The sequence below is a fragment of the Tauraco erythrolophus genome, chromosome 2, assembly GCF_009769465.1.
Source record: "Tauraco erythrolophus isolate bTauEry1 chromosome 2, bTauEry1.pri, whole genome shotgun sequence".
Taxonomy (NCBI): Eukaryota; Metazoa; Chordata; class Aves; order Musophagiformes; family Musophagidae; genus Tauraco; species Tauraco erythrolophus.
In genome coordinates, this window is record NC_141466.1 from 74,851,490 (window position 1) to 74,876,156 (window position 24,667).

General features: G+C 35.1%; 1 protein-coding gene across 1 annotated transcript in view; it reads right to left on the reverse strand.

Moving 5' to 3' along the window:
- ESR1 (estrogen receptor 1) overlaps window positions 1-24,667 on the reverse strand; it is a 162,890-nt gene that overhangs the window by 52,793 nt on the left and 85,430 nt on the right. Inside the window, 3 exon segments of the mRNA XM_086631478.1 lie at window positions 15,695-15,727; window positions 15,730-15,772; window positions 15,774-15,811. Coding sequence (XP_086487604.1) covers window positions 15,695-15,727; window positions 15,730-15,772; window positions 15,774-15,811 — 114 coding nt within the window.

Sequence of the window (24,667 nt, forward strand, 5' to 3'; positions counted from 1 at the left end):
AAGAGAGAACAATTTTTAAAAAATTGAAAAACTAGCTTTGAGAACTGCTGGCACTTGCAAGTGGTCAATACAGGTCTCTCTGGTGGGTGGGGGAGTGGGAAACATTCTTTACTTAGCTTTTTACAAACCACAAAATTTAAACTTTTTAAAACTTCTAACCAGTCTTTGTTAGCAGCATCTTTATCTCACATCCCATATTCTTTCACATAAATGTAGAATCATATCAGCAGGTGTCCTTTCCCAATCTCAAAGGAACAGAGAGGATCTTTAGATCTGTTTGCCTTTTTCTTTGACGTTGGTGATATTTTCACTTAACTAGTACTTGAAGATTAAGCACTTTAAGTCTAATTGATTCAAAATCTAGTAGGTCTTCTGGTTCTATTCTATTAATCTTCCCAGATGAAGTGAGTTCAATAAATCTTTCATCACTCCTACTACTTAACCTTTCTACATTTTCCCATTTGTTAAACTAGTTACTAGCCAAAAGTCTCAAGTGCATCACTGCTCACATTTTTCATCCAGCAATACCAATTTTTCCACCCACTAAACTGTTTCTGTTTAGGAGAGAAGGGGGAGATTCTTGCTATTAAGAAAAAATGTAGGACTTATTTTGGCAAAACGTCATCATAGAGTTATTCTCAATGGTAGTTTACTTCATTGCAATACTCAATAGTATGCATGCTCTATCCGTAACAGATATTTTTGTTGTATGCTTTATATCAGTGTAATATTTTTGAATTAAAATTGCCCTGTGAAAAATGCAGACATAACCATGTGAACTAAACCACATGGTTCATGCACACTAAAGCATTTGTTAACTTTCTTGCACCCTAAATTCTACAGCTGCTCATCTAGCAATAACCTTTTGAACAGTTGATGGTATCCTTGGGGCCTGTACTGTTCAACATACTCATAAATAGATGGCTCTGAACTGACATACATTCAGAAACAAGATCTTGGGGTTATAAAAATACTATAAAAACATCAGATAAGTTAGTTTAGAAAGTAAATAGAAGGCTAGAAATTACTAGGAGAGGAAGGGAGGACAGAGCATCTTCATAAATCACAGATTTTATTAACTCATGAGGCATGCTACAATAAACACTGTGTGCAGTTCCGTTCTTCCCCTATTAAAAAGAGATATAAAAGAAATGAAAAGGGGATAAGAGAAAGACAAGCAAGATGTTCTGAAGGGTGAAACAAGCTTGGTGCAAGAAACAGCTAAACTGACTTGGTCTGCTCGGCCTGTAAGCCGCATACAAGACTACAAAACCAGGAGTAGCAAGAATACAAATGAGGCACAAACACTGACACTTCTCTTCTCATACAAGATGGTATCAAATGAAACTACCTCATACAAGGTTCAGGACACACAAGAAGAGGTTCTCTCTCACACTATGCAGAAACAAAGCTGAAAGTGTGAATACATTAGAAGTTGGTGTATGTTAGAAAGCTGTAGACCCAATTTGATGAAGAAAACAATCCATTAAGGGTTAATAAATACAAATAGGGCATCTTTGCCTTAAGTCTCCATGAAACAGATTACTAGAACATAAGACAGGGTTTTTTTTGGTTTTTCTTTTTACTTGTTCCAGGCCTGCCTTGTTAAGTAAAAAAAAGGATGTAATAAGAATTTGGCATAACAGAGGGAAGGTGGCAACTGTAAGCACACTTAGCTGCTTACAAATCAACTAGATTCTAAATAAGAACAATAGTTTTATTTTTAATTTGTCTGCAAGCTTTCCACTGGCTTTTCTTCACCTTGAAAAAAAGTGGTCCATTGAGCAATATGGAACATAACAAATTTGGAGGACATGCCCCCCACAAATCTATTTTTACATTTTTATTTCAGGATTTAAAAAAAAACCAACCAAACAAAAAAACATAGTAAGCCTACATTGGATTTTGTAGGGACCAGATCTGACAAGAAAGTTAGTAATAGTAGGCATTCCTTCCGTATCACATCAGCAGCTTTTATTATCACTGTCAGAAAGATCTTTGAATATGTATAAGCATCATACTCATCAGAGATTTACAGAAATACTACTAACTCTTCACCTAACCTCTAGATGGACAAGCAACACAGGGATTTTTTTATTCATTTTCTTGGACCAAATAGGAGTGAGTATCTCTCTGAAAAATGCAAGTGCCTCCTAATCTCCTTCAGCTTAATCAAATTTTATCTCTGTTAAAAAGAGATAATAGTGATGCACAGTCACTAATTCCAAAAAAGACAACTCTATCAAGCTACAATTTCATTGCCAAAAGTGCAATGATCCTGTTAAGGATTTTAAAATATATGAATGCATTAATTTTCATTCCACAGTTCAGCCAATAAAGGAACCTGAAATGCCAAACGGTATGAAAAACAATATCCTACCAAAAATGGAATTGCTATGTATCTTGCAAAAGCTCTAAAACAATTTCCACTTGAGTTTTAAAGCTACAAGAGCCAAGATTTTCAAAAGCAGTTTTATAAAGCTTCGTATGTAAATACATAAGCCTTTTAAATAAGGAGGCACATATATATATATTATATACTCCAGTCAGTAGAACCTGATCAGCAATAAAATTGCATACAGACTGTGGAGTCAATGTTAACCAAATGAAACACTAGTGTTTTCCAACATCTGACTGAAACAAATCAAAAAATAAATTCCAGATTCTTAAAAAAAATAAATCCTAAATTAGTAATGTATTGGATTAATATTGAATCTCAGCCATCCAACAGTCAGATTCTTTCTACCTACTGCTAAGAACAAAACTCTACCTTTATATCTTCAATATTACATAAAATATTCAAGAATATTCACAGAAAGAAGAGAAGAACAAATAGAATAAAATTTTCTTTGCTCTGTGTGAACCATAGAATTATGTATTTTAGATTTAAAGATATATGTATAATCTCAAATCCTATTCTACTTAAATTCATATTTCCTATGAACTGCTTTATATAATATTCTTTGCTTTCTTTATTATTAGAAATTTCATAGGAATATTTGTCAAGTAAAGAATGCTTATTCTTTGCGACAAATGGGAACAGATTTGATAAAAACCAGTAAAGTTTTCTTGGCATTAAGACTGAAAAACCCTGGTTATTCGATAAAATTGAAACTGCCAAGATATTTGTATGTCCTTCCTATTCACTATTCTGGAAACCTTAAACACGACATCTGTTTGCCTTTTGCTTTTTGCCTTGTTTGAAGCACCCACCTGCTATCTGGAAAACTTACTGTCTTTTTTTCATTAATGTGATACAAAAAATGCAAAAGACCTTCATCTTCTCTTGCCCTTATACGCTCCTACATTCACTCTACTTGTTCAAATGAGGGGTGGGTATTAATATGTAAACTGCATCTGCCTGTCAGTTTAAAGCCCATTCACTTGCAGCCTATTTATTAACCTGTCTCTTCATGCTCCATTTCAGTTTTGCTGAAGTTCTGAACAGCTTTCCAATAGCTGCAAGCAAAAACTACAATGATGTTATTTTCTACAGATAGTACCTTTCTTTGAAGGTTAAAACTCTCAGGTGAACTTTATATTTAACTTTATCTTGTTTATCTTCAAATGTAGGAAAAAAAAAAAAAAGCATCCTCCAATATCTTTTGAATGAAATTTACCCCAAAAGTCTACAGAGGTCTAGTCCTCTAACAGTGTTTTAGCACATAGATTTTCAGCAAATCATTTTTTGACTCTCTGTAGCACTGGTCATCAATCATTGAGAAGGCTCCAGGTACTTCACATGTGGAGCTCGGTCTCGAGAACTCAAACTTTCCTTGATCTACGATCTCCTGGATCACCTCAGAAAAGGTAAGACATCAGACCTGAGCAATGTCCACAACCCAAAAAACTTTGAACATTCTTTAAGTTTCTGTTTCAAATACATCTCTGCACTTTACATTGCAAATGACCTTCAAAACCAGTTGCTAGATTCAGGATACATATTTAACTGTGGTGACAGAAACAAAGTTTTGCAATTTTCTGGTGGTCAAAGGATACTAGTAACATCATACCATAAGGTGATTCAATATAGGTCACGCTGACAATTTCTGTATTTTCTAACATTTAAGAATTTCACTTTGCGACTTTTATCAACCATTAATATACTTTATTAACATAGATCATGACTGCACGTATCATGCACAGAAAATGATTTTCCATAAATTTAATTGTACCTGTCATTGTGTGACACACACAAGACACCTGACAACACTGTTTTAATAACTATTAATAACTGACATAACTTTTATTTTTTAAAAAAATGTAAGTAGACAGAATGCAATTACACAAACTGTGAATTTAGATAGGAACAATATCTCTTGTCTTGGGATAAGTGATAAGGATGTTGCAGCTGTGGTATTTTTCTCAGAATAGCCCATTCAGTAAAACTTTCTTAGACCAATGCTGTTCATCTTAGAACCTTACAGCAGTATGCAACTAAGATAATTTAAAATTGCCACCTTCTTTCAAGAAAACTAGAAGTTCATTATCATTGCGTTGCTGGATTATAAAAATATATTCACTTCTGAAGCAATTTCTTTTTTTAACTGTCAATAAACAGGCAAAAGCACAGTGATCTCTCCAAGACAGGTGCAGGGAGCAGATGCTGTGCAACCAGAAGTGGCAGCACATTTGACTTCAGAATTCCAGGTCTACACACTGGAATAAGACAGTATTTTATCCTAGAAACTGCTATATAATGTCTATTGGAAATAGAAGATTTTATTTCACATTTTATAAACAAAGAATTTTACATGTTATTCCGTATGCTTTCTATGTGTATAATTAAGTAAGACTCTGGTTTGCCTCCTGAGGAAATATTTGGGTAAAGAAAGGTGACTGGTGAGAGCTCTCATTCCATCTTAGGAGATGGTATGTGCAGGAGAATGGGAGAGAAGAAAAAAAATTTTCTTTACCACTCTTCCTTACTTTAACACTAAGCTTTCAAGGAACTGCTCTGCTGCCTCTCCTTCTAGCCCTGGAAGATAGGTCTGTATCACCTAAGAATTCACAGGAAAAGCAGAACATAGAAAAACTGAAATCTAGAAGAGAATTGATGAAGATCTGAAGAGGGGAAGACAACCAAGGTGATAAGGGGAATAGGATTAATTAATGCTTCTAGGATATATTTAATTACCAGGACATCATTACTGGATTGGGAATTAATTCTAATTGCTGCCTGCATAATTTTCGTCACTTTATACACTTGCAGAGGTGATATACTCTACTCAGGTTAATTACTAATGTCTTGTTTTTCCAGTATACTTATCTTGTTTCAGAAGGAAGACATGATATTATCTTTTCATTTTATGCAATGACTGAAATAAATAAGTCTATCTTTATAAAGTACTTGCTTTAGGATATAGCAGTCAGTAAGTATATCCTGTGTCTTTTCCCTCAAAAAATTTTAAACGCATCCTCTCCTTGCACTTCCTGAGTTTATACTGCACCACAGATTTTTAAAGCACTAAAAAAATAACTTTCTAATCCTCATCTCTTTCATGGGCAATGCCTTGACAGAAAGAACTAGTCACTCGTCTATCTTTATAGAAACACAGATTAGGGGCTTATTGTTTCTTTCAGGGGTTTTTTTGTGTGTGTGATCTACAGTAAAATTCATATAATTTTTCATTGAACTACAGCAAAACTCTGCTTTTAGTAGTTTCTGCAGTTGTCATAACATATGTCATCATAACCATCATACAAGTAGAAAAAAATATAACTGGTCATAGGTTGTAGCTGTGATAAAGCTGTGAGATCTCAGGTAGTTTGTTATTAGAACACATTTTATTATCTTTCACCTGAAGATGTCAGGGGTCTTTTATGCATAACAGTTTTAACTTCTGAAAAACCCAAAACATTAAAATCAATGTACAAAGACTTAAAATCACATAGTGATTTTAAGCAAGAAAATTAAAAGAAAATTAAAATCAACACCTCAATCACTATTGGTAAACCTTAACCATCTCATGTTGGCATGCATGTATGTGTTACTTAACAAACATTTCAATCTAAAATTTTAGGCACACAAAAAGTTTTCTTTTTTTAGCATGTACTAGCCTTAATGCATGCAAACAACTCTATGTAGATACACTCTTGGCTTCCACATTGTGATTCAGCAACAACAGAAAGGTTTTTTGACAAAATAACAGAAGATGGTTTTGATATCGGTGTTTACGTATAGCCATAGCTATGTGAGTAATGGCACAGTAGTTTCCATCTGCTGCGAGCAAAACTCATGTTCACTCCAGTCGCATTTTAGATGCTCTCCTTCCTTAGGCTACCAGAAGACATTGGGTTTAGAAGGGAAGTCCAGGGAAATAACAAATCCATGAACTTTAAATTCTGTGCCGCCTTTTTGAGGAAGTAAAATCAGAGAAGGAACATGTTGTTGGACTAAATATTAATTAGTCAGAATATTTCAAACTGTAAACAAAAATAATCTCTATCACAATATCTGGCTTTTTTTTTGTCCTCTAACTGCTTAGAAATCCCATAAATGACATGGAAAATGTTTCACTACTGTTCAGTATCTTTCCTTTACTACCAGTGCCTTGCCATCCTACAGTTCCCACACTCAGTTCACTCAGATAGTGATAACGGCATCTGCCACTGCCCCAGACATGGGCACAAGAATGCAGTTATTGCTCAAAAGTCATTGGCACATAACTTTGAGCTGTACCACTAATGGTATACGGGCAGCATTCTGCAAAGCCCTGCAATAGTCAGCACTCTACAAAGTAACCTCCACTTCATACTTGCCAGACATTCAAATGGCATTTCAAGCATTTAAACTAGTGGAAACAAAGTAGATTTGGAAACCTGACAAGTCAAAACATAAAGGCAAGCTAAGTGCCAGAACTGGAGAACCAGAGTTCAGTTTCTAGGCAGCAAGCATGTAAGCAATAGCTTCTCATTCGTATCAGTGTTGTTTCCTGCCTTACGGGAACTGTTTTGCAAAATAAGTAACTTTTAACCCAGAGAAAAAGTTCTGACTTAAAATTGCTTTAAGTGTTTAGCTTTGAAGATTTTCTTCCTTATTTGTGGCTTCCTGGTAATGCAGACTTTTCTTTTTACTGCTTCCTTTCCATTTCAACAACACAGCAGCTGAGCCTCCTAGGAGGAACAGGTTCAGAACAAGGCTGGTGGAAATGTTATGGGAAAGGACAGCCTTAGAAGACAACTGCAACACCTAGGTTAAACAGGATTATAAAATTTAGATATTTGAAGGAAATAGTATTTTGAAGGAAAAAGGTCTGAGTGGAGATAGTAAGGGTCAGGATGGTATGGGATCCGTGCTGAAACCCCCTGTAACAATCAACAGTTGTGACCACACTCTGAGGGGGAAAAAAAAAAATCATAGCAGGAAGGAAAAGGAATGACTTTGGGTTTTTTTCTAAGAGGACAACAAAAAGATGGATCTATAATTGGGTTTGGAAAAAGTGCTCAGTAAATGGTTTACCAGCTAACTTCCCAGTCTAGAGCAACCTTTGAACCTGAGACTTTCTCTACAGTTCGGCTCCTCATCAGCAGATCCCAGATGATAAGAAACATTTGATACTTCTATATACACTCAGAGCCTTGCAGCATTACCAGCCTATACTTTTGTCAGTTTGTTAAAGGAGCATTTCAAAAGTGCTTGGAAACACTTTCTCCTCTAAACAATTTTGTTACTCTTCAGGACTGATCTACCTCATCAGAATTATGTTGAAAATTGCAAGAGAGAAGGAATATTTAGTGTTTTGTAAAACAAACCCTACTTGAGAATAAAAGGCTGAATGTACGCAGTAAGTAAAAGAGATTATAAAGAAGGCATTCTTCAGAAAGTCAGAGAGTCTGTAGCTCACTTGATGATCAGAGTATTAAAAGAGCACACACAGAAGAACAGGCCATGGCAGAGAAGCCACAGGGATCCTTTACGCTAGTGTTCACAAAGGAAGAAACCAGATTTTTCTATGCCAGAAACCCTTTATATGGGGAGTAGGGTTTTCACCTTTCTGAAACTGAAGTGTGAGTTGAAGAGGCTAGAAATCAAAAAGTCTCTCTCAAATGTTCTAATACAGGAGAGTTTTACTAAACTGCTGGAGAAGAGCTCTGGAATTCAGTCTAGACTCACTTTGCTGACATTGCTGCTGTTGGCAAAAGCAAGTGATTGCAAAAGGAAAACAGTGTGAAGAAGTCAACAGTGCCCTTGTGGGGACAAACCTGAGCATCATCTAAGCACAACTGGCTTTAGAGTCTGAAAAGTGGATGCAAGCAAGGTAGTCCTCTCCTAATGACCTCATACAGTAGTTCTGCTTTGCAGATAGACCTCATTAGGCACACTGCTGCTGAATTCAATTGTTTTTTAACGCTTCATTGGAAATAAAATAAAATCCTACAGCTTCCTCTAAAACATAAGGTCACTGTGGCTGCTGTACATAAGTAGAGGTCAGGAATATAATTACATTCTTGATAAGTATATAACAGATGGAGATTGCTGAAGCCACGACTGAAGTGTAGGCCCTAATATTGTAATGTATCTCAGCATGATGATCCTTCCAAGGAGCTTTTGAGAGCTTTGAGACTTTGAGAGCTTTTCTGCTTTGTTCTCTCCACATAAATACATGATTTCACCAAAGGAAACACCACTTTCCAAATTCAAATTTTATAGGCTTAATAAATTACTTCTTTCAAATATGATTCAGGCAATCAACCCTTTTATTTCATATCAATCTCTCTTTTAGAAAATCAAACAGAAATGTAAATTGTGCTGAAAACCCAGGTGGGTTGACAATTACTTTAAATGAGAAACATTGTCCGAAATCTTAAAAAAATCAATCAGAATTTTATGTCTAATCTTGAACAGGCCTGCCTCAAGTGACAGTGCTTAATAGCCTGGATTCTGACGAGGATAGCTAGACACTCAGTAGTATAAACAAATAAGAGATTTGAGTTTAGTCTGTGCACCTGGATGTTGCAATTTTTTCTAGAGTGGTTGATGAATGCTGTAAGTCTGTTTATGTGGGTGTTTTTTTCAAAAAATGTCTCTCATCCTTTTCCAAACTGGAGCTTTTTTCTTGTCTATAATCAGGACTATCTTCTATTAAAAGAGAGAGAGAGAGGGAAAGAGAAGCTGCAGTGGGGGATGCAAGGCCCAGGGCTTGCATTCAGATGCTCTGTTTCAACTCCCAGCTCTGTCACCAGTTTTCTCAGTGATCAAGTCACATCACAGATCACAGTGCCCCCGTATTCCTATCAGGAACAATGCAGATCATAAAACCGATCTGCCGTGTAAAGTTTTTAAAGCTCTAATGACAAAAAATGTTGTTAAAAAGCAGGCAATTGCAATGTGGGGTCTCCAATGACTATTCATAACTCACAGTTTGAGAATCAATGATCTACTAATTAGAGATGAAGGTGCAAGACATTATTCATACTAATCTGTATTTTGGCATTCAATCTTTGGCATTCAAAGCACATGTTTTAAAGAGCAGAGAACATGTAAAAGAGAAACAAGAGAATCTGAATTAATCCATCATTCAGCTGACTCTCTTTCAGCACTGACACTCCTGCACAAATCATACTAAGTTTTGGCTAAAGTAGGTATGGCAACTGCCCCATTTCTAGGCAATATTTACAGCAAAGCCTAGAGGTCACGATAAAGTCTTTACAGGAACCATACATCAACCATGATTTGGAAAAGCCAAGTAGTTTTAGAAGTATGAGTCCATTAGTATAGTTCTCAAAGACAGTAAGAAATTGTAACTGCTACACTTTAGAAATTAAATTAATCAGGGTATTGAAGCTATTTGGCCTGATAGTGCTAGAATTGAACTGTAAATGCTTAACCAAATGAAGAACCAGAAGCTCTAGTACACTAGGAATTTCTCAAGCTCAGCAAGGAGAGGACACCATCTGTTCTGACCTGCATAGGCTTGCTCAAAACCAGTGAATGCATAGTGACACCCTGAGGTACCTGTGCTATGAACAAGTGGCAGAAAGAGGTGGAGACACAGTAAGGATCCTAGACTTCATTTAAAATTAAAATTAACCAGCAATTTAAATGGGGACTGTCTCATTGATATCTATTCCCAAGTAATATCACAACTAAAGTAATTCCTAATTAGGAATTTTTAAGTATGTAAAGGTCAAAAAGCAAATTTAAAACATAAGATATAATTAACTTTGCAATCTTAAACAAGTGCTCAAGAGTAAAACATGAGAAATTATGCAATATTAAAAAAATATATAACTAGCTATAGCATATAAATAAGCATAAGACAGGTTATCTCATTTCCACCTGACTGTAAAAGGTCTTTAATAACCTTGTCTAAATTCAATGTTGAACCTGCTTTGAGCAGGTAGCCCTACAAGAGACTTCCTGGAGTTCCTTCTAGTCCAGATCATTCTGTGAAGCGGAATAGGAAGATAGAGTATTTTTGGCAAAAGTGTTCACAACAATCGTGTCTCTTTCTTATTTTGGGGACAGAAAAGTGGAATATTGTGTTTTGGGACAATTCAGTGGCAACAATCCACTTTGAATGTATATAAAGGGGAAAAAGGAACATTTCACTAAAAAGCCTGGTTCCAATTCCATCTTCTTTTCCAGGAGGCTGTTCTAAACTCACAAAACTTTGCTTCAAATGCTGCTTGAATATATGCTTTCAGCCCATCAATTAAATCTTAAAAATGTACATTTCCTCATACATTTATCAGGTCCCACCCACATAGCTATTTGACTGAGTACAGAACAGTATGTCTAATAAATATCATAAAGGTTCTCCTCAGACAAATCAAAGTAGTTTCATATTGTTAATCCATTTTCCTTCATTCACTAATTTCTATTTTTAATAAAATATTTCATTAAAAGATAATTACATGGAAAACTAGAAAGTCTGACGCCCTTCCAGTGGTTGCATCAGACATCAATTTACCTCTGCTTTTGAGAATTATTTTAATAATTCTCTGATCTTTTAGCATGAACAAATATAGCATTCAGCAAGAAAGCATAGCTCTCGCCATTTAAAGACAAAAATCAGCAAGGATCTTCTCTGAGAAGACGGCAGATTTGCCAAATGATTTTTTTCTTTTCCCTGTAAGAATCTGCCTTACACTTCAGCAACTTTGTCACACTGAACCAGACTGAATTTCCATGTAGTCACAGGTGGGTAACTACTTCAAAAGAATGTAAGAGAAAAACAGAAAGCCTTCGGTCTCTAGAAGTTAATGAACTTTTCTACAGGCATCTAGAATGTGGTTATAGAACACTGTTATGGCCAGCGCAGACTTTTATTCCATGGGCTGTAATGCAGTAATCTCCGAAGGGCCCTCAGATACTTTGTGAGGGGAACACTGAAGGATGTGGGCTTCAAATGCCCTGTAATGTTGTAATTTCATTATCACCAGAAAAAACACTCAGAATCTTCTCTTCACAACATGAAATTTCAGGCTGTTCAAAGACAGTAAATACCCTTGGTCATATACATGGTCATCATCTGGATCTAAGGCATGAGCACTCAAATCCTCGATTGCCACATTTCATACAACTTGAGGTTGGGAAGCCATCAGTGTTTGACAATTGACAGAATTATGTAGGTCTCAGGGTGGCTAAAAATGGACTACCAGACAAATAACTGATTGTTCATTAAGGATCTAGCATTTAATTTTATAGCAAATTTTTGCCATAGCCACTGATTGCACTAGCACTCTGTTGCTTTGATCCCACAGAGCATTTGATGTTAAATCTGCCTTGTCACATGTGAAAAGAGGGTGAGACCACAGCATGCTAATAACTGGAAACATCCATTCATTTTACACACTATAAAAATACTTAATTAATAAATAACAATAAAAATAAGGTTCTTTTGATTTCAGAGAATGATGTCCTTCATAGCCAAGTCATCAGAAAGTCATTAAAAATGAAGAAATGGAAAACCGTATCCATATTGGAGTAGAGAGCACCTGGACCATATGTATGGTTGGAGCTTCAGGATTGTGACTTCTGTAAATCCTCCGTTTGGAATCTGATACCCCCCATCGCGTGAAATAAGTGAATATACTTATTCAAACCAGAATGCAAACAATCTTCTGGAAAGCATCAGTGGATCATAAAGAAAAAAAAAGTTACTCTTCTCTGCTACCCAACCAAGAGAAAGAGAGGCATGATCAGGAGCTTATTCCATGAAACCGTTTTATCCTCATGTACAAACAAGGGTGCACAGACTAAATAAAAACATATAATTTTAAGGTCCTTTTGGCTTATTCAGAAGGAGAGAGTGAAGCATTTGGACAAAATGTAACAGCTATAAATTCCGCTTCAGATGCTGACTACATCAGCAGAGGTTCTGGAAGTCTAATTGTCTCTCAAAGCAGCACAGTTAAGAGACGCAGAATGGAACACTTGCAAACATAAAAGGAGGGAAAGAAAACAACTTCAGCACAGAAAGAAGTTTTTAAAACATGAAAGAACAGCAGGACAAAAAAAAAAAGACAAAATTTCCACAAACTCATAAATAAATGTTCCTACAGCATAGCTCAAGAGCCACTTGAAGTCTGCACTTTCTGAATGAAGCCCCAAAAATATATTTCAGTTGTGTTTGCTCTATTAAAAATAATATATATATAAGCTTTTTTATGCTGCATTAAGTGACCTTCTGTGAGAAAAAACCTCAGTGATCATAGCTTATAACTTATGTTCAAAATTAACCGGAGACTTTTAATCAAGATTTTATCTACCTTTGTCCATATTTACTGAAATTCAATATGAGCTATTGCTCAGAAGTTAAATGATAGATACAAGTCACAAGTTAGCAGCTTTGACAATTTATTAAGAAACTTCAGCTAATTCAGTGCAGAAAGAAAACTGGCATTATATTTACAAAAAAAAAAAGATTACACATTTTCTACTATGTCTAAAAGTTAGAGTATCATAAGCAAATTGTGGAGACAGATATAGAAGTGAGATACGACACAACTGTATATTTTTCAAATGTATGATAGAAGTAATGCCTTTAAACAAGGCAAATCCTTCAACATGAATGAAATGAGGTTGTTTAAATTAAAAGACTCAATCAAGACAACCTTGAATCATTAGAGAAAAATGTCGATCTTGAGTTAACTACAGCATTACATGATTCGAGTATGTTGAAGTGTTATTATAAGAGATCTATTAAAACAGAAAAGCTGAAGAGATCTCCTCAGAGAAAAGAAAAAAATCAATCAAAAATATTTTAAAACATTTAAAGGTTAACACTTTAAAAGTTAACCAGATGGCATACTAAGAATATTCACTTAACCTTTATCTTCATCTGAAAGAAATGTGACAGTTATCAAGCACTACCTAAAGAAAAGGATTTCTTTCTTCCACAGCTACGTGGACAATATGGGATCAGTAAAGACTTCAGCAGAACCTTGAATATTTTACTTTATCTTACTTTAACTTTACTTTTCCTGAATACTTCTTGTGCAGGCATGCTAGATTTATAACCTGCAACTGAGGAATCTAAAGAATTTTTTCCCAGACTTCATAAAATTATTTGTTGTCCTATATGAGCAGGTAGAATTTGTGCACGTGATCACCTTGTATGTAAATTCTGAGCTTATTTTTTAAAAAATAAAATACAATCAAAAAACCACAACAGTGACTATTTTTGAACTACCAGTTGCTGTAGTGACTGTAAAAATCTTACAGCATTGTAAAAGAAAAAGTTGAAATCTACAGGACTTTACTCAAGTAGGAGTCACTCTATGAAATCTAAATTCCAGAACATCTATATTAGAAAGAAAATCTAGACAAAATCAGTCTTTTTTTGGACTTTAATTTACAGAATGCTACTTGAGTATTCTGTGCAATTTTTATCTGATTGAAACAATTACATATGGAACTGTGAAAAATCTATTACAAGATGTATCTTAGAGAATAGATATGAAAAACATCAAACCGGTACAGCGGATCATTAATTAAGCATGTATGAGTACAAATGGATGGAAATGTGCTAAATGAAAGACATAATATCATCAATGTAAAACACGATATATCTTAACTATGATCTAGCATATGTACAAGGGTCTAAGCTAAAGCTGCATGGCAAATTTATGTATGGAATTTTCCGATTTTAATTTGTTTTATCTGAAACATTAACTTCTCTGGACCATAGCTATGGTACTAATTATATACATTTTGCTTTGAAGAGTGCTAGTCACATACACCAGGATGTCAGGACAGAAACCAAAAACCTCTGGATCCATAAACCAAATCTCATGAAAAATTTAGCTACTGTCTGAAGTGATAGAACTAAAAAGGGAATTGACACCTTCCTTCTGCTTGCATCCCAAAACTGAGATTAACAAAATCAATTTCAGCTCTTGCCTAAACCTTGAGTTAAGAAAAACACAGATTCAATCTCAAAGCACTGCAACAACCATTTTTCTTTTACTCTTTCCCCTTTAGTCTTTCTCCCAAGATTCCAAGACTTGGCCTATCTTGACCACCCAGACTGGACTTCTAAACAACCTTTTGCTGTGGGAAGATAAACATGATGAGCTATTCCTCTCTCTTGTACCAGAATTTTTGTGGAATAAGCATTAATTGTGCCAGAGAAAGGAAGAATCAGTCTGTAATTTAACAATTAGTTCCTTTCACACATAAGACATAGTTCTAACCCTTTGTCTTCCCAACACTTACTAGCTTGCTAAATTTTTGTTATAGAAATAGGTTTTGATGAATGTAGTGATTACTCTTCATTAATAAAAGCAATCTGAAATTTTTAGTAGGCTACAAGGTTTTTGTCTGCTTTAGAGTGAATATGAAACTTCATGATTTCCTATTCTTAAATATTCTTAATACTTAGGAGCTTGTTTTTTTCAAAAGGATTAAAAATAGCTAACTTCTGTCTGCTATTGGCAGATATATGGTAACGTAACATAGAGAGAAAGGCAGGTATCATGACTGATCCAAAACTATGGTACAGAATAACTCTGCCATCTAAGAATACACCATAGCAATTGTTCAGTAATGTCATATATTTCTAATTTTGCCTCCAGAAGTTAAATACAGTATGTATAAATAAAGTAATTTAGTGGTATTTCACCTCAGCCTAAGCATTCAGTACCTGATTTTGTTCTCTGACAGCAATATTACATAAGTATGTTCCAAGAAAGCAGCATTTATCTCAGGTTTTATAAAATGAGGGAGCCTTTAGCATTGTTGGATGAAAGTAATTCACTTATGAAATATACTCACAGTACTGGAATAAAGGAATTTCCTTTCCTTTACAGAATTCACAGATGAAGTATTACGTGTTCAGAAGTTTATTTTAATGATATGGACTGATCTGAGACTAACAGTGCTTTTCACACAGAACTGCAAAATACTACAAAATCTTGGGTTAAGTTTAATTCATCATGATCTGGAGTCTATCATAAGACACCAAAAAAAAGAGAATTAAAAGTATTAACAGAAGAACCCTAACTCTATCGAAGTCAGTGTTCCTACTAATTTTGATGCAAATTTGGGCAAGAATAATGATATGGTATTTGGGAGTTGGGGTTTTTTGTTGTGGGTTTTTTTTTTTATTTAATCCCCCTGTGATTTCATTAACTCAGTAAAATTAGTTGCTTCCTCCTTCAAGAACCATATCAACTGTCCAATGAAGTTAAAAGACAGACAGCAGAACACCAATGCTGAGGATTATGTTGATTCCTGTGTACATACCACCTTTCATCATTCCCACTTCATAGCATTTCTTAGTCGGCAAGCCTGGCAACTCTTTCTTCTGTTCTTGTCGATGGTGCCACTGGTTAGTAGCAGGACACATATAGTCATTATGCCCTGTAAAACCAGAGGGAAAGTAAGGACAGAGTTATAAACAGACATAAACCTCCCTATAATACTCTTACTTTCATTGAGTATTTAGTACAGCATTTAACATTTCACGATGTTCCAGATAGTGAAACTAAGATCTACTTCACAATACATTTATTCAAAGTTCTTTAAAAGTTACTATTAAAAACACAAATTACAACTTCTGTAGAATAATTAAAACTAATGACTAATTAAAGCTGGCACAAAAGAACATAGAGTAATATGAATTAGTCCCTTGACTTCCTTGTTCTAGCTGAGAAATACAATGCGATCTTGCCATGTGCCTGTGTGAGTTTTAACCTATAGAATGCACAAAATGGTTCGGGGTTCATGGAATTTAAAAAGCCTGATCACACAGAACATTTTTTGACATCTACTGCCACTCTGGGGCAATTAAGAACCAATGATAACAAACATAAAATAGAAGCAACAACCATTAATTAATTTATCTCAGGAACAAATCAGTATCTAATTTCCAACTGGCATGTCTTCTGATATATACAAAAACTTTTTGTCATGAACAAATTCTAAATTACCATATGTCGTAACCAGGTTTGGTATGGTACTTTTTCCTCAGAGCTCCACTTCTTCAGTTATTACCCTCTACATTTCAATTCTCATTACAACATTTTCAGCACATCATAATTTGTTTACTGCCAACAAGCCTCTAGTCCAATTTCTACTAAAAAATGTGTGCTTAAATCTGCTATGAAATTATTTTCCAACCATAGGCATAGTTTATCAAGGATAAAAAGGACTATCCAAAATGATCTTATTGATGCTCTGTGTTCATCTAAATGCAACTCAGGTACAGCATACAATGAAACAATTTTACTGCAGAACTGTTTGTTCTTTCTTTCAGGTCAAGGGATCAGCTTGAGGTAGAGTAGGGTGGAGGTTTGACAGAGGCCTTGGTCTCATCAAATCATCTATCCTTGACTGGAAATTAGAAAATAGAGTAAAAATTACTATCAAATTACACCAGGAACATCTGCTCTCTAATGCTGCATAACTGGGATCCAATCAAAATAAGCAACCAAACTGTAATCTTGTTAATACGGTGACAGAAGACTATATACTGTCTTAAATAGACAGAATTATTATTTTTTAGCTCTACTTGACAGAACAGTATAATACTGAAAAATCTGAATCCACAGGCTTTCCTCCAGGACTGAGGTAAAAAGGTAGAACAGAAACACTGCCTTAACCTCAGCATGAAAGACCGTTTTAATTTCAGTTCCTTGGTAGGATACAGACTGTTCTCTATCTAATTCAAAACATTTCACATGTAAGGAAAAAAAAATTGAGTCAGAAATAAAATAACCTTAAACATAGAAAAATGCAATATCTACAGGGAAAAGGAGCAAAAAGGGAAGGCCATGTGTTTAAGAAAATGCACTTTTATTGGGTGCACTAAGCAGCAGCAAAAGATTGTAGCACCCTGACCTCAATCGCCAGCCTTGTTTATAAGCCAAGCACGAAATAGCATGAGAGAGAGAAACTTTAATTACTCTTTTTAAAAACAAAGAAGGACTTTGGCAGAGTATCTGGTCTTCTTCCCAGTGAAATTAAAAGGTAAATTCACAAGGGGAAACAAGCACAGGGTCCGAATTCAGCAAATAATTAAGAAAACCGTTTAACCCCCTGTAAAGTAAGCATATAAATGTTCCCATTTGAGTCAAAGCTGAACACATGCTTACCACCTTTGCTAAACTGGCTGATGCTCATAAGATTGAACTCTCAAAAAAAAAAAAAATAGTGGCAGTACACCAATATCAAAGTCAACCACTTTTTCACAGTGTTATGTGAGTGATAATCATTTTTGGTTATCACTATATATATGGCATATTTTGCTCTTGAACATAGATTTGCTTATGAGAACTGCAAGCATTTGAGAATAGGCCATTTGGGTTATAGAATAATAAAATAAATAATCCTATTTATGATATAGCTAAAGTCCCTACTGAAATTAACGTGATTCATATTATCATATTTTTACGTCGAAAAGTTTTATCTTAAACATATGTTTTAAAGGTTAGTATTATTAGACTGTTTTCATGCACATGACCTGCACCTTAGACAATCCACTCTTCTTTCAAAGTGCTTGACTGACTTGACAGAATAAAACTTATAAAATTATGAATGCAAAAAAAGAAGTGTGTGTAAGGGGCATGCTTCTTTAGATTATGAATGTCATAGTAATGTCATTGTTTTGACTTCATATTTGTTATAAATCTAGAAAGGAAGATAATGCATTTAACATCTCGTAATTTTTGGTTTAGTTCAACATGTCTTCAGGAGATTGTAAAAGATGTAAGCAAACAGAAGAAAATGTTTGACAGTTAGAGTATACAGTAGAAATTATTATCAAATTTAATCAGGGAAGAAGAAAGAAACAAAGGGAAGAAGGAAAGCAGAAACCTTTCCTGCTTCTCTGCAATACCATCTGATTTCAAGTATTCAGTTACAGGAAGCGAGTAGGGAAGTTTCCTTTGCAAGGCACAGACACAGACTAAGGCAGCCTACCTTGGGTTGACATGGAAGGGAAAAAGTTAGAATGTGATTAAGGAATAGTAACACAGAAATATAAGCTTTATTTTAAGTGAATAGTATAACTTAATAACTCTGCTGTAAAGTGGAATTGTCTTTAAACTATTCTACCTTTTATTTTATCTTAAAGCTCATCTCTGGGCAGAGCTGATTCTGAACAATCTGACTTATTAGAAGGGTTCTTACTGGTGGTAAATTATCACGTGAAGTGGTAAACATCAACAGGTGCCCAGCTGCCCTGCACTTCATCTTCCTGGTATTCAGAGTAATACATCCCAGAAGAAAGGCTAACCAGGCCATTTGGATAGTTGGTAGTACATACCACTTGGACTTTGTGGTCTTTCTGATTGTTTTTTAAAAATAAATTTATCAGATACCTGAACAACAAATTAAAGTGAGTTAATAAGGTAGAGCCCCCAGTTTAATCCCCCCAAATGTATTTATGGCACTGTCATGAGCTACAAAGGAAGAGTTTAAGGGAGCTATGGAGGAGCTTGAGAAGAGGTGGTTTGGTTTTAGTATGAGTATCTCACATATTGTACATTTTAAAACTGAAAAATAATGTTAAGTATTTTTTTATAACACTTTATTATATGCTAAGGTCTTCCAGAACAGGGTGCAAAGTCTGGCTCTTTTCTCAAAGCACTAATTTTAGATGTGACATCTGTATGATAAGGACTGACAATGGATGGGAAAGGATGAAGAAGGAAAGTGTCGACAAGGAGAAAATGGCTGAAATTTAAATGATTCTGAGTTTATTTTAACCCAGCCCTGTCATAGTCAGAGCTTTTTCTTACTGCACATGCAGTCTGACTTTCTCTTGTCACCATGATTCATGTGGCTAATATTTACGTTCAGAAACTCACCGCTGTCCGTCTAAGGGTTCTCAAGATAACTATGGTGTATGCCACAGCAACGCATGCTTGAATCGGAGTGGCGGATGATTTATCTGTGAGGGCTTCAGTCAGCAAAACACTCCCTATTTCTTTAAAGTTAGTGTTACCACATTCAGCAGAACATTTAAGCATCTGCGTACTTCTAGCAAGTAGTCCCAGCACAGTATATATGCTAAAGTTAAGTACATGCTTGAGTGTTTCACTGAATTTTGTATTTTAAGAGCTGAGCTCATTTTGTCCTTGACCAGCAAGGATGAAAATTGGGGGTCATATCAATATATCAATGCCCATTTACATAAGACAAATATTTTTCTTCCTAAATGTGTTAATAGTTGCCGTATTATATCCTAATAACCAGCAACATTAGCTTGCAGGAATGATTAGTTTGAGCAATACAAAAGTTGTTAAAAAAAATAATCAACTAAAGAAATCACATGTCTGCATGCCAGCTTAAGAATGCTTGATGACAATTTTACAAAGCCAATAAAGAAACATTCTTGTCAGGTGATTTTGTATGACACCTAAACTGATGTAATTGAATTGACTTCTTGTACATTTGAATCAAGACAGTAATAGTTATTACCCTTATACTAATACATACTTTTCCTTTAATTATTCTTTTATTTTCAATCCTCACGTCACACAAATTTCTTAAAGTATTCTTTATCTCTGCATAAGGCACCTGCCAGGTTAGCCGTTACCTATGAAAGCATCAGGTCCTTCTATGATCTTATCCTGACAGTGAAATTAGCAGAATTTCATACTTGTAGGTGAAGTGAAGGCTAGAGTGCAGACTTATCCACACCTTAAGGTCCCAAGCAAGTGAGGAGTGGGAAGATTGTAGATGAAGAGCCTTAATGGCAAGTGGAATGTTTTCATAAACAGTAAAAAGAAAAAAAAAAAAGCATCTGGACATTGCATATGCTAACCCAGTAAACAAATCTTGAATGTAAAATAAAAAGTTATACTCATTTTAAGTTAAAGTGCATCAATAAAACTGCGCTGATTGATTTTAAAATCTCACTCTTTCCTAACAGATTTCACAAAAGAACAGAAGGCTAAGTCTAATTCCTTTATAAGCACAGACACTCAAATTCACAGCTTAATTACCCTCAGACAAGGTCTTTGGATTTGCAAGTTGAGTTCTCTTAGCAACTACCCCACACTGATGAGAAGATTAATCACTTTCTGTTTTTTAAACTAGCAAGACATTACTACATGCGGCCGTAAGGAAAAGGGCCTAGAAGGACTGTAAAACATATTTCCTTGCATCCAGTGAGAAAGTTCTCCTTCTGTGAATATCTCAGAAATAAAGATCACAGAACCACAGAAGAATGAGAAAGGAGGAAAGGTTTAAAATCTGTATATTTTGTACTATGTCCTTCATTTGTATCATGTAGCTCCCACATCGAGTGTTTACCTTCTAGTGGAATCTTCTTGCTTTCACATATGTATAGCACTGTGCACATGAGGAGTTAATTCAAGATAAATGATAACGATACGTACCCTTCCTTTAACCTTTCCATATACTATTTCAGCTAACAGGAAAAAGGAAGAAAGAGAAAAAGAATGGGCATTGCATGAGAATACCAACCTGCTGCCATCTCACCAGTGTAATAATACATGAACACACATATTGAGAAAGGATGACATAAAAAGTAAACCATTGTTCAGCTTTAGTAGTGTATAAATATAAAATTTATTTTTACTCCAGTAATAATTTCAAAGTTTTTTATATTGGCCTTAGTCCTAAAATTTCAATCAATGTTTCATCTACTATTTCATGACTAGGATACCATGTGCAATGGCTACTCTATCCATTCCTTTCCATATTTTTTTAATTTTATACAGGTAACAAAATAGGAAGTATATCTTTTCCTCATGACAAATAAAAAAAGACATCAATCCAGATCCCAATCTCTACAAATCTGGCAAACGGAGTGCAACATCTAGTTTCTGTTTCCCTACCTGTAAATCACGTTTGTTTTAAATCCTTGCCACAGGATTAAACCAACAACTATGTTAAAGGAAAAACTCCCACAATGTGGTTACTCGCAACCATCTCAATAAGATCCCTCCAGAGACAAAAAACATTTTCAGAGCAGAATTGTAGGCAAGCCATGGCCATATTATTCCCATAGACTTTGAACGAAATCCCTTGTATTTTTAGCTTCTCAGTTTATTTGAGCGAAAATGGGAAGGGGTGGAATTCTGCTACAGAAAACTCCCACAACTAATATAAGGAGGCCAAACTTTAAAATATTGCCTGTTACTCTTATGCACTTAAAATCTAATCAATTGTTAGCAATGAGAAAATCAATATGACTATTTTTATTCTAGGTATAACATCAGATTTTGGCTTGTGATGGGACCTGTTAAATAAGCTTAACTAGTCTTATTTTGTATTTGGATCTTTGGTACCTGAATGGTTCCTGGTATCATAAAGTTTGCAAGTAGCTGTAATGTATTTGTCCTCACAGTACCTCTGTAAAGGAAGTGCTGGTATTTGTATTTTACCGACAGGGATACAGGATTCTCACAGCACAGTGTGCAAGGAACCTGGGTGTTTCTAAGCACAGTGAGTTTTCTGTATTGAAGGTCTGTGAACTGAAACCGCAGTAAGTCAACTCCTAGTTTGTTAAATTATATGCTAATCTTTAACATCTATATTTGACAAAAAGCCTCTTTTCTACCTATGTACTACTTTTTCATGCAAAGTAAAACCTAGTTATGCTCTTCTTTCATTACTGATATATATCTACACTCCTTGGTTTGCCACTTACACCCTGACATCATCCATGCCCTACAGAAGATTCATCCATTTTATAATCAGAAGGGTCATAAAGATAACTTAGTCTGTTGTCCTGCATATCTCTAGCCATATTTCAAGTGGAGAATAACTGTGTTATTTATAACAAAGGAAGTCAAACTACTTCAACAATTTTTAACTAAATTAAATCACATCTTTGAGAGAAATACATAATCATAATCAAAGATTTCAAACAATGAGATATTTGCTATTTCTGTTCCTAAATTATACCAGCAGTTAATTGCCATGCTAGTTCTCTTACAGTAACTCTGAACTAGTACACATACTTCAATAAAGTAATAATCTCCTTTTGGAAATAAATTATGTCAAAGATCACTTCATATACTTAGACTAAATTTATCGTTTTAGTCATCTTACACAATTCCCTCTAGTTTGATTTCAACTTTTCAAAAGTGACTGCAGAGGACAACAACCTACAGAAAGTTTGAAAGTTCATGGGGGTGAAACTTACAGAATTAGTTTAAATCAATAAATCCACCCGAGTTAAATGAGATTACAAAAACATTTTTCCCTTTATAGTCTCTAAACCAAGCGGAAACAGTTAAGCACTTTCCTGCCAGCCGAACAAGCATGTTCTCTTGTAATTTAAATGTAAAGGTATTTTTTCTTATTGTAGTTCCCTAGTGAATATTTTGAACTGTTGATAGGCTCAGCCCTGAGCTAGGAATAATGTGAGTTTCCAAATAAATATTCATTAATACTTGCAACATGAAACACTGTTTAAGTTTTTTCTTGCTTCATACAGCACAATAATCTTATTACAGAGGAAGTAAAAAACCATTAAAGCTAATAACACAGGACACATTAAGTATGGCTTCTAAGGGCTAGAAATTTTGTCTAGGAGGTGAGAAAAGCTTGGACTTGGCAGAGGAAGAACCAGTGACCATTTATAAAATCACATAACAATCAATGAGTATCTCTACTTTCTGGTAAAGTATGTTGCCTAACTTCAGAAGGCTTTCAACGTTGCCTGGGGTGACATTTGATGTCAGCTAGAAAAATATAGTTTAAATTATTTCAGAAAACCAGTCTCAGGGAAGAACTTTCAGAGTTCACTGTTACAATGGAATTTGATATTAAATGAGGCTCCATAGTGTCTGTCCTGGATCCGATTCTATACAGCATTTTCCTCACTGATGGGTAATGGACTGGAGTATTTAATTAAATGCTATTCATCTGTAGATGGCATTTATATGTGTTAGAAGAACAGAGAAAAGACCAGACTACTCTGCTAATCAGACAGAAATAAATCTGAAATAAATGGCAGGAGTCTACAGGATAAGAATTCTAATTATCTTGGGAATTATCTTGGGAATTATCTTGGGAATTATCTTGGGAATTATCTTGGGAATATCTTGGGAATTATCTTGGGAATTATCTTGGGAATTATCTTGGGAAACTGGAGATGGCACATGGGAAAAAAACAGCTCAAAAGTAAGGATCAGTACAAATCACTACATTAAAACAGGGATAATCGGATGCACAAAACAAAATTGGAAATAAGTGGCTTCTCTGGAAAAGTATGCTTTAGTTTATTCTGCATCACACACAAATTATGATTGAACAGTGTCACATTTTTGCAAATAAGGCAAACATTACAGTGTGATGGATGTAGACAAATACCACTGGCTGGGTTTATAAGGTAATCCTATTGCTCTATTCATTACTCGTGAAGCATCTTACAGAAGGAAATCATGCTTCAAGAAAAAAAGAAAACAGGACAAAGTGGAGAATCTCCAAATTAGAGTAACTAGAAGATTAGAAGTCTAGAAAACAATATCTATGAGAAAAAGATGAATAAATAGTTTCTTCAGGTTAGGTAAAACAGAATATTGGTTTTTTTTTGCTTTTTGAAGCGTGATAGAAATCTTCCATGCTTTAAAGGCTGTTGTAGAATGAAAGAGAACAATTTGTTTTCTGTGGCATGATAGACAGGAAAAAAGTGATGAGCTTAGCCTGCAGGAAGGAAGATTCACATTTCATAGTAGCCTTCGAAGATAAGGGGAATAAAACATTGGATCAAGATACAGGTTTTTAAGAAGCAGTTCAATAAACACATGTAAAGAATTGGCAACAGTTGATCCTATCATAGGACAGAAAAATGGACTAGGACTCAAGATCCACTGTAGTCTTATGATTTGCTTAGACCATGAAAAACAAGGAAGTATCTTGGATGTGAACATCTTAAGTCACTACCACATCCATGCTGCACGCAGCACTTAAAACTCTCTGGAAAAGTACCACATTCACAATTGCCTTACTAGGAAAAAAGAGGTATTGACTCTTGCCTTTCGATAATGCCCAAGTTCCTGAAACAAGATCACCATCAATTAACTGCTGATATTCAAAATGTGCATGAGGGGACAACAATCAGAGTGTGTGTTACTCAAGAGGCTCTAGAGAAAAAACACTGAAAACACAAAAATAAATCAAAAGAAGTTTCAGAAGAACCTGGCTGACACAGGCTGTTAGAGCTGTCCCAGTGATGGCTAAACCCTGGTGGGCTTTCCAAACACACATTGTTTAGCCTTTGAACTTCCAACAGTC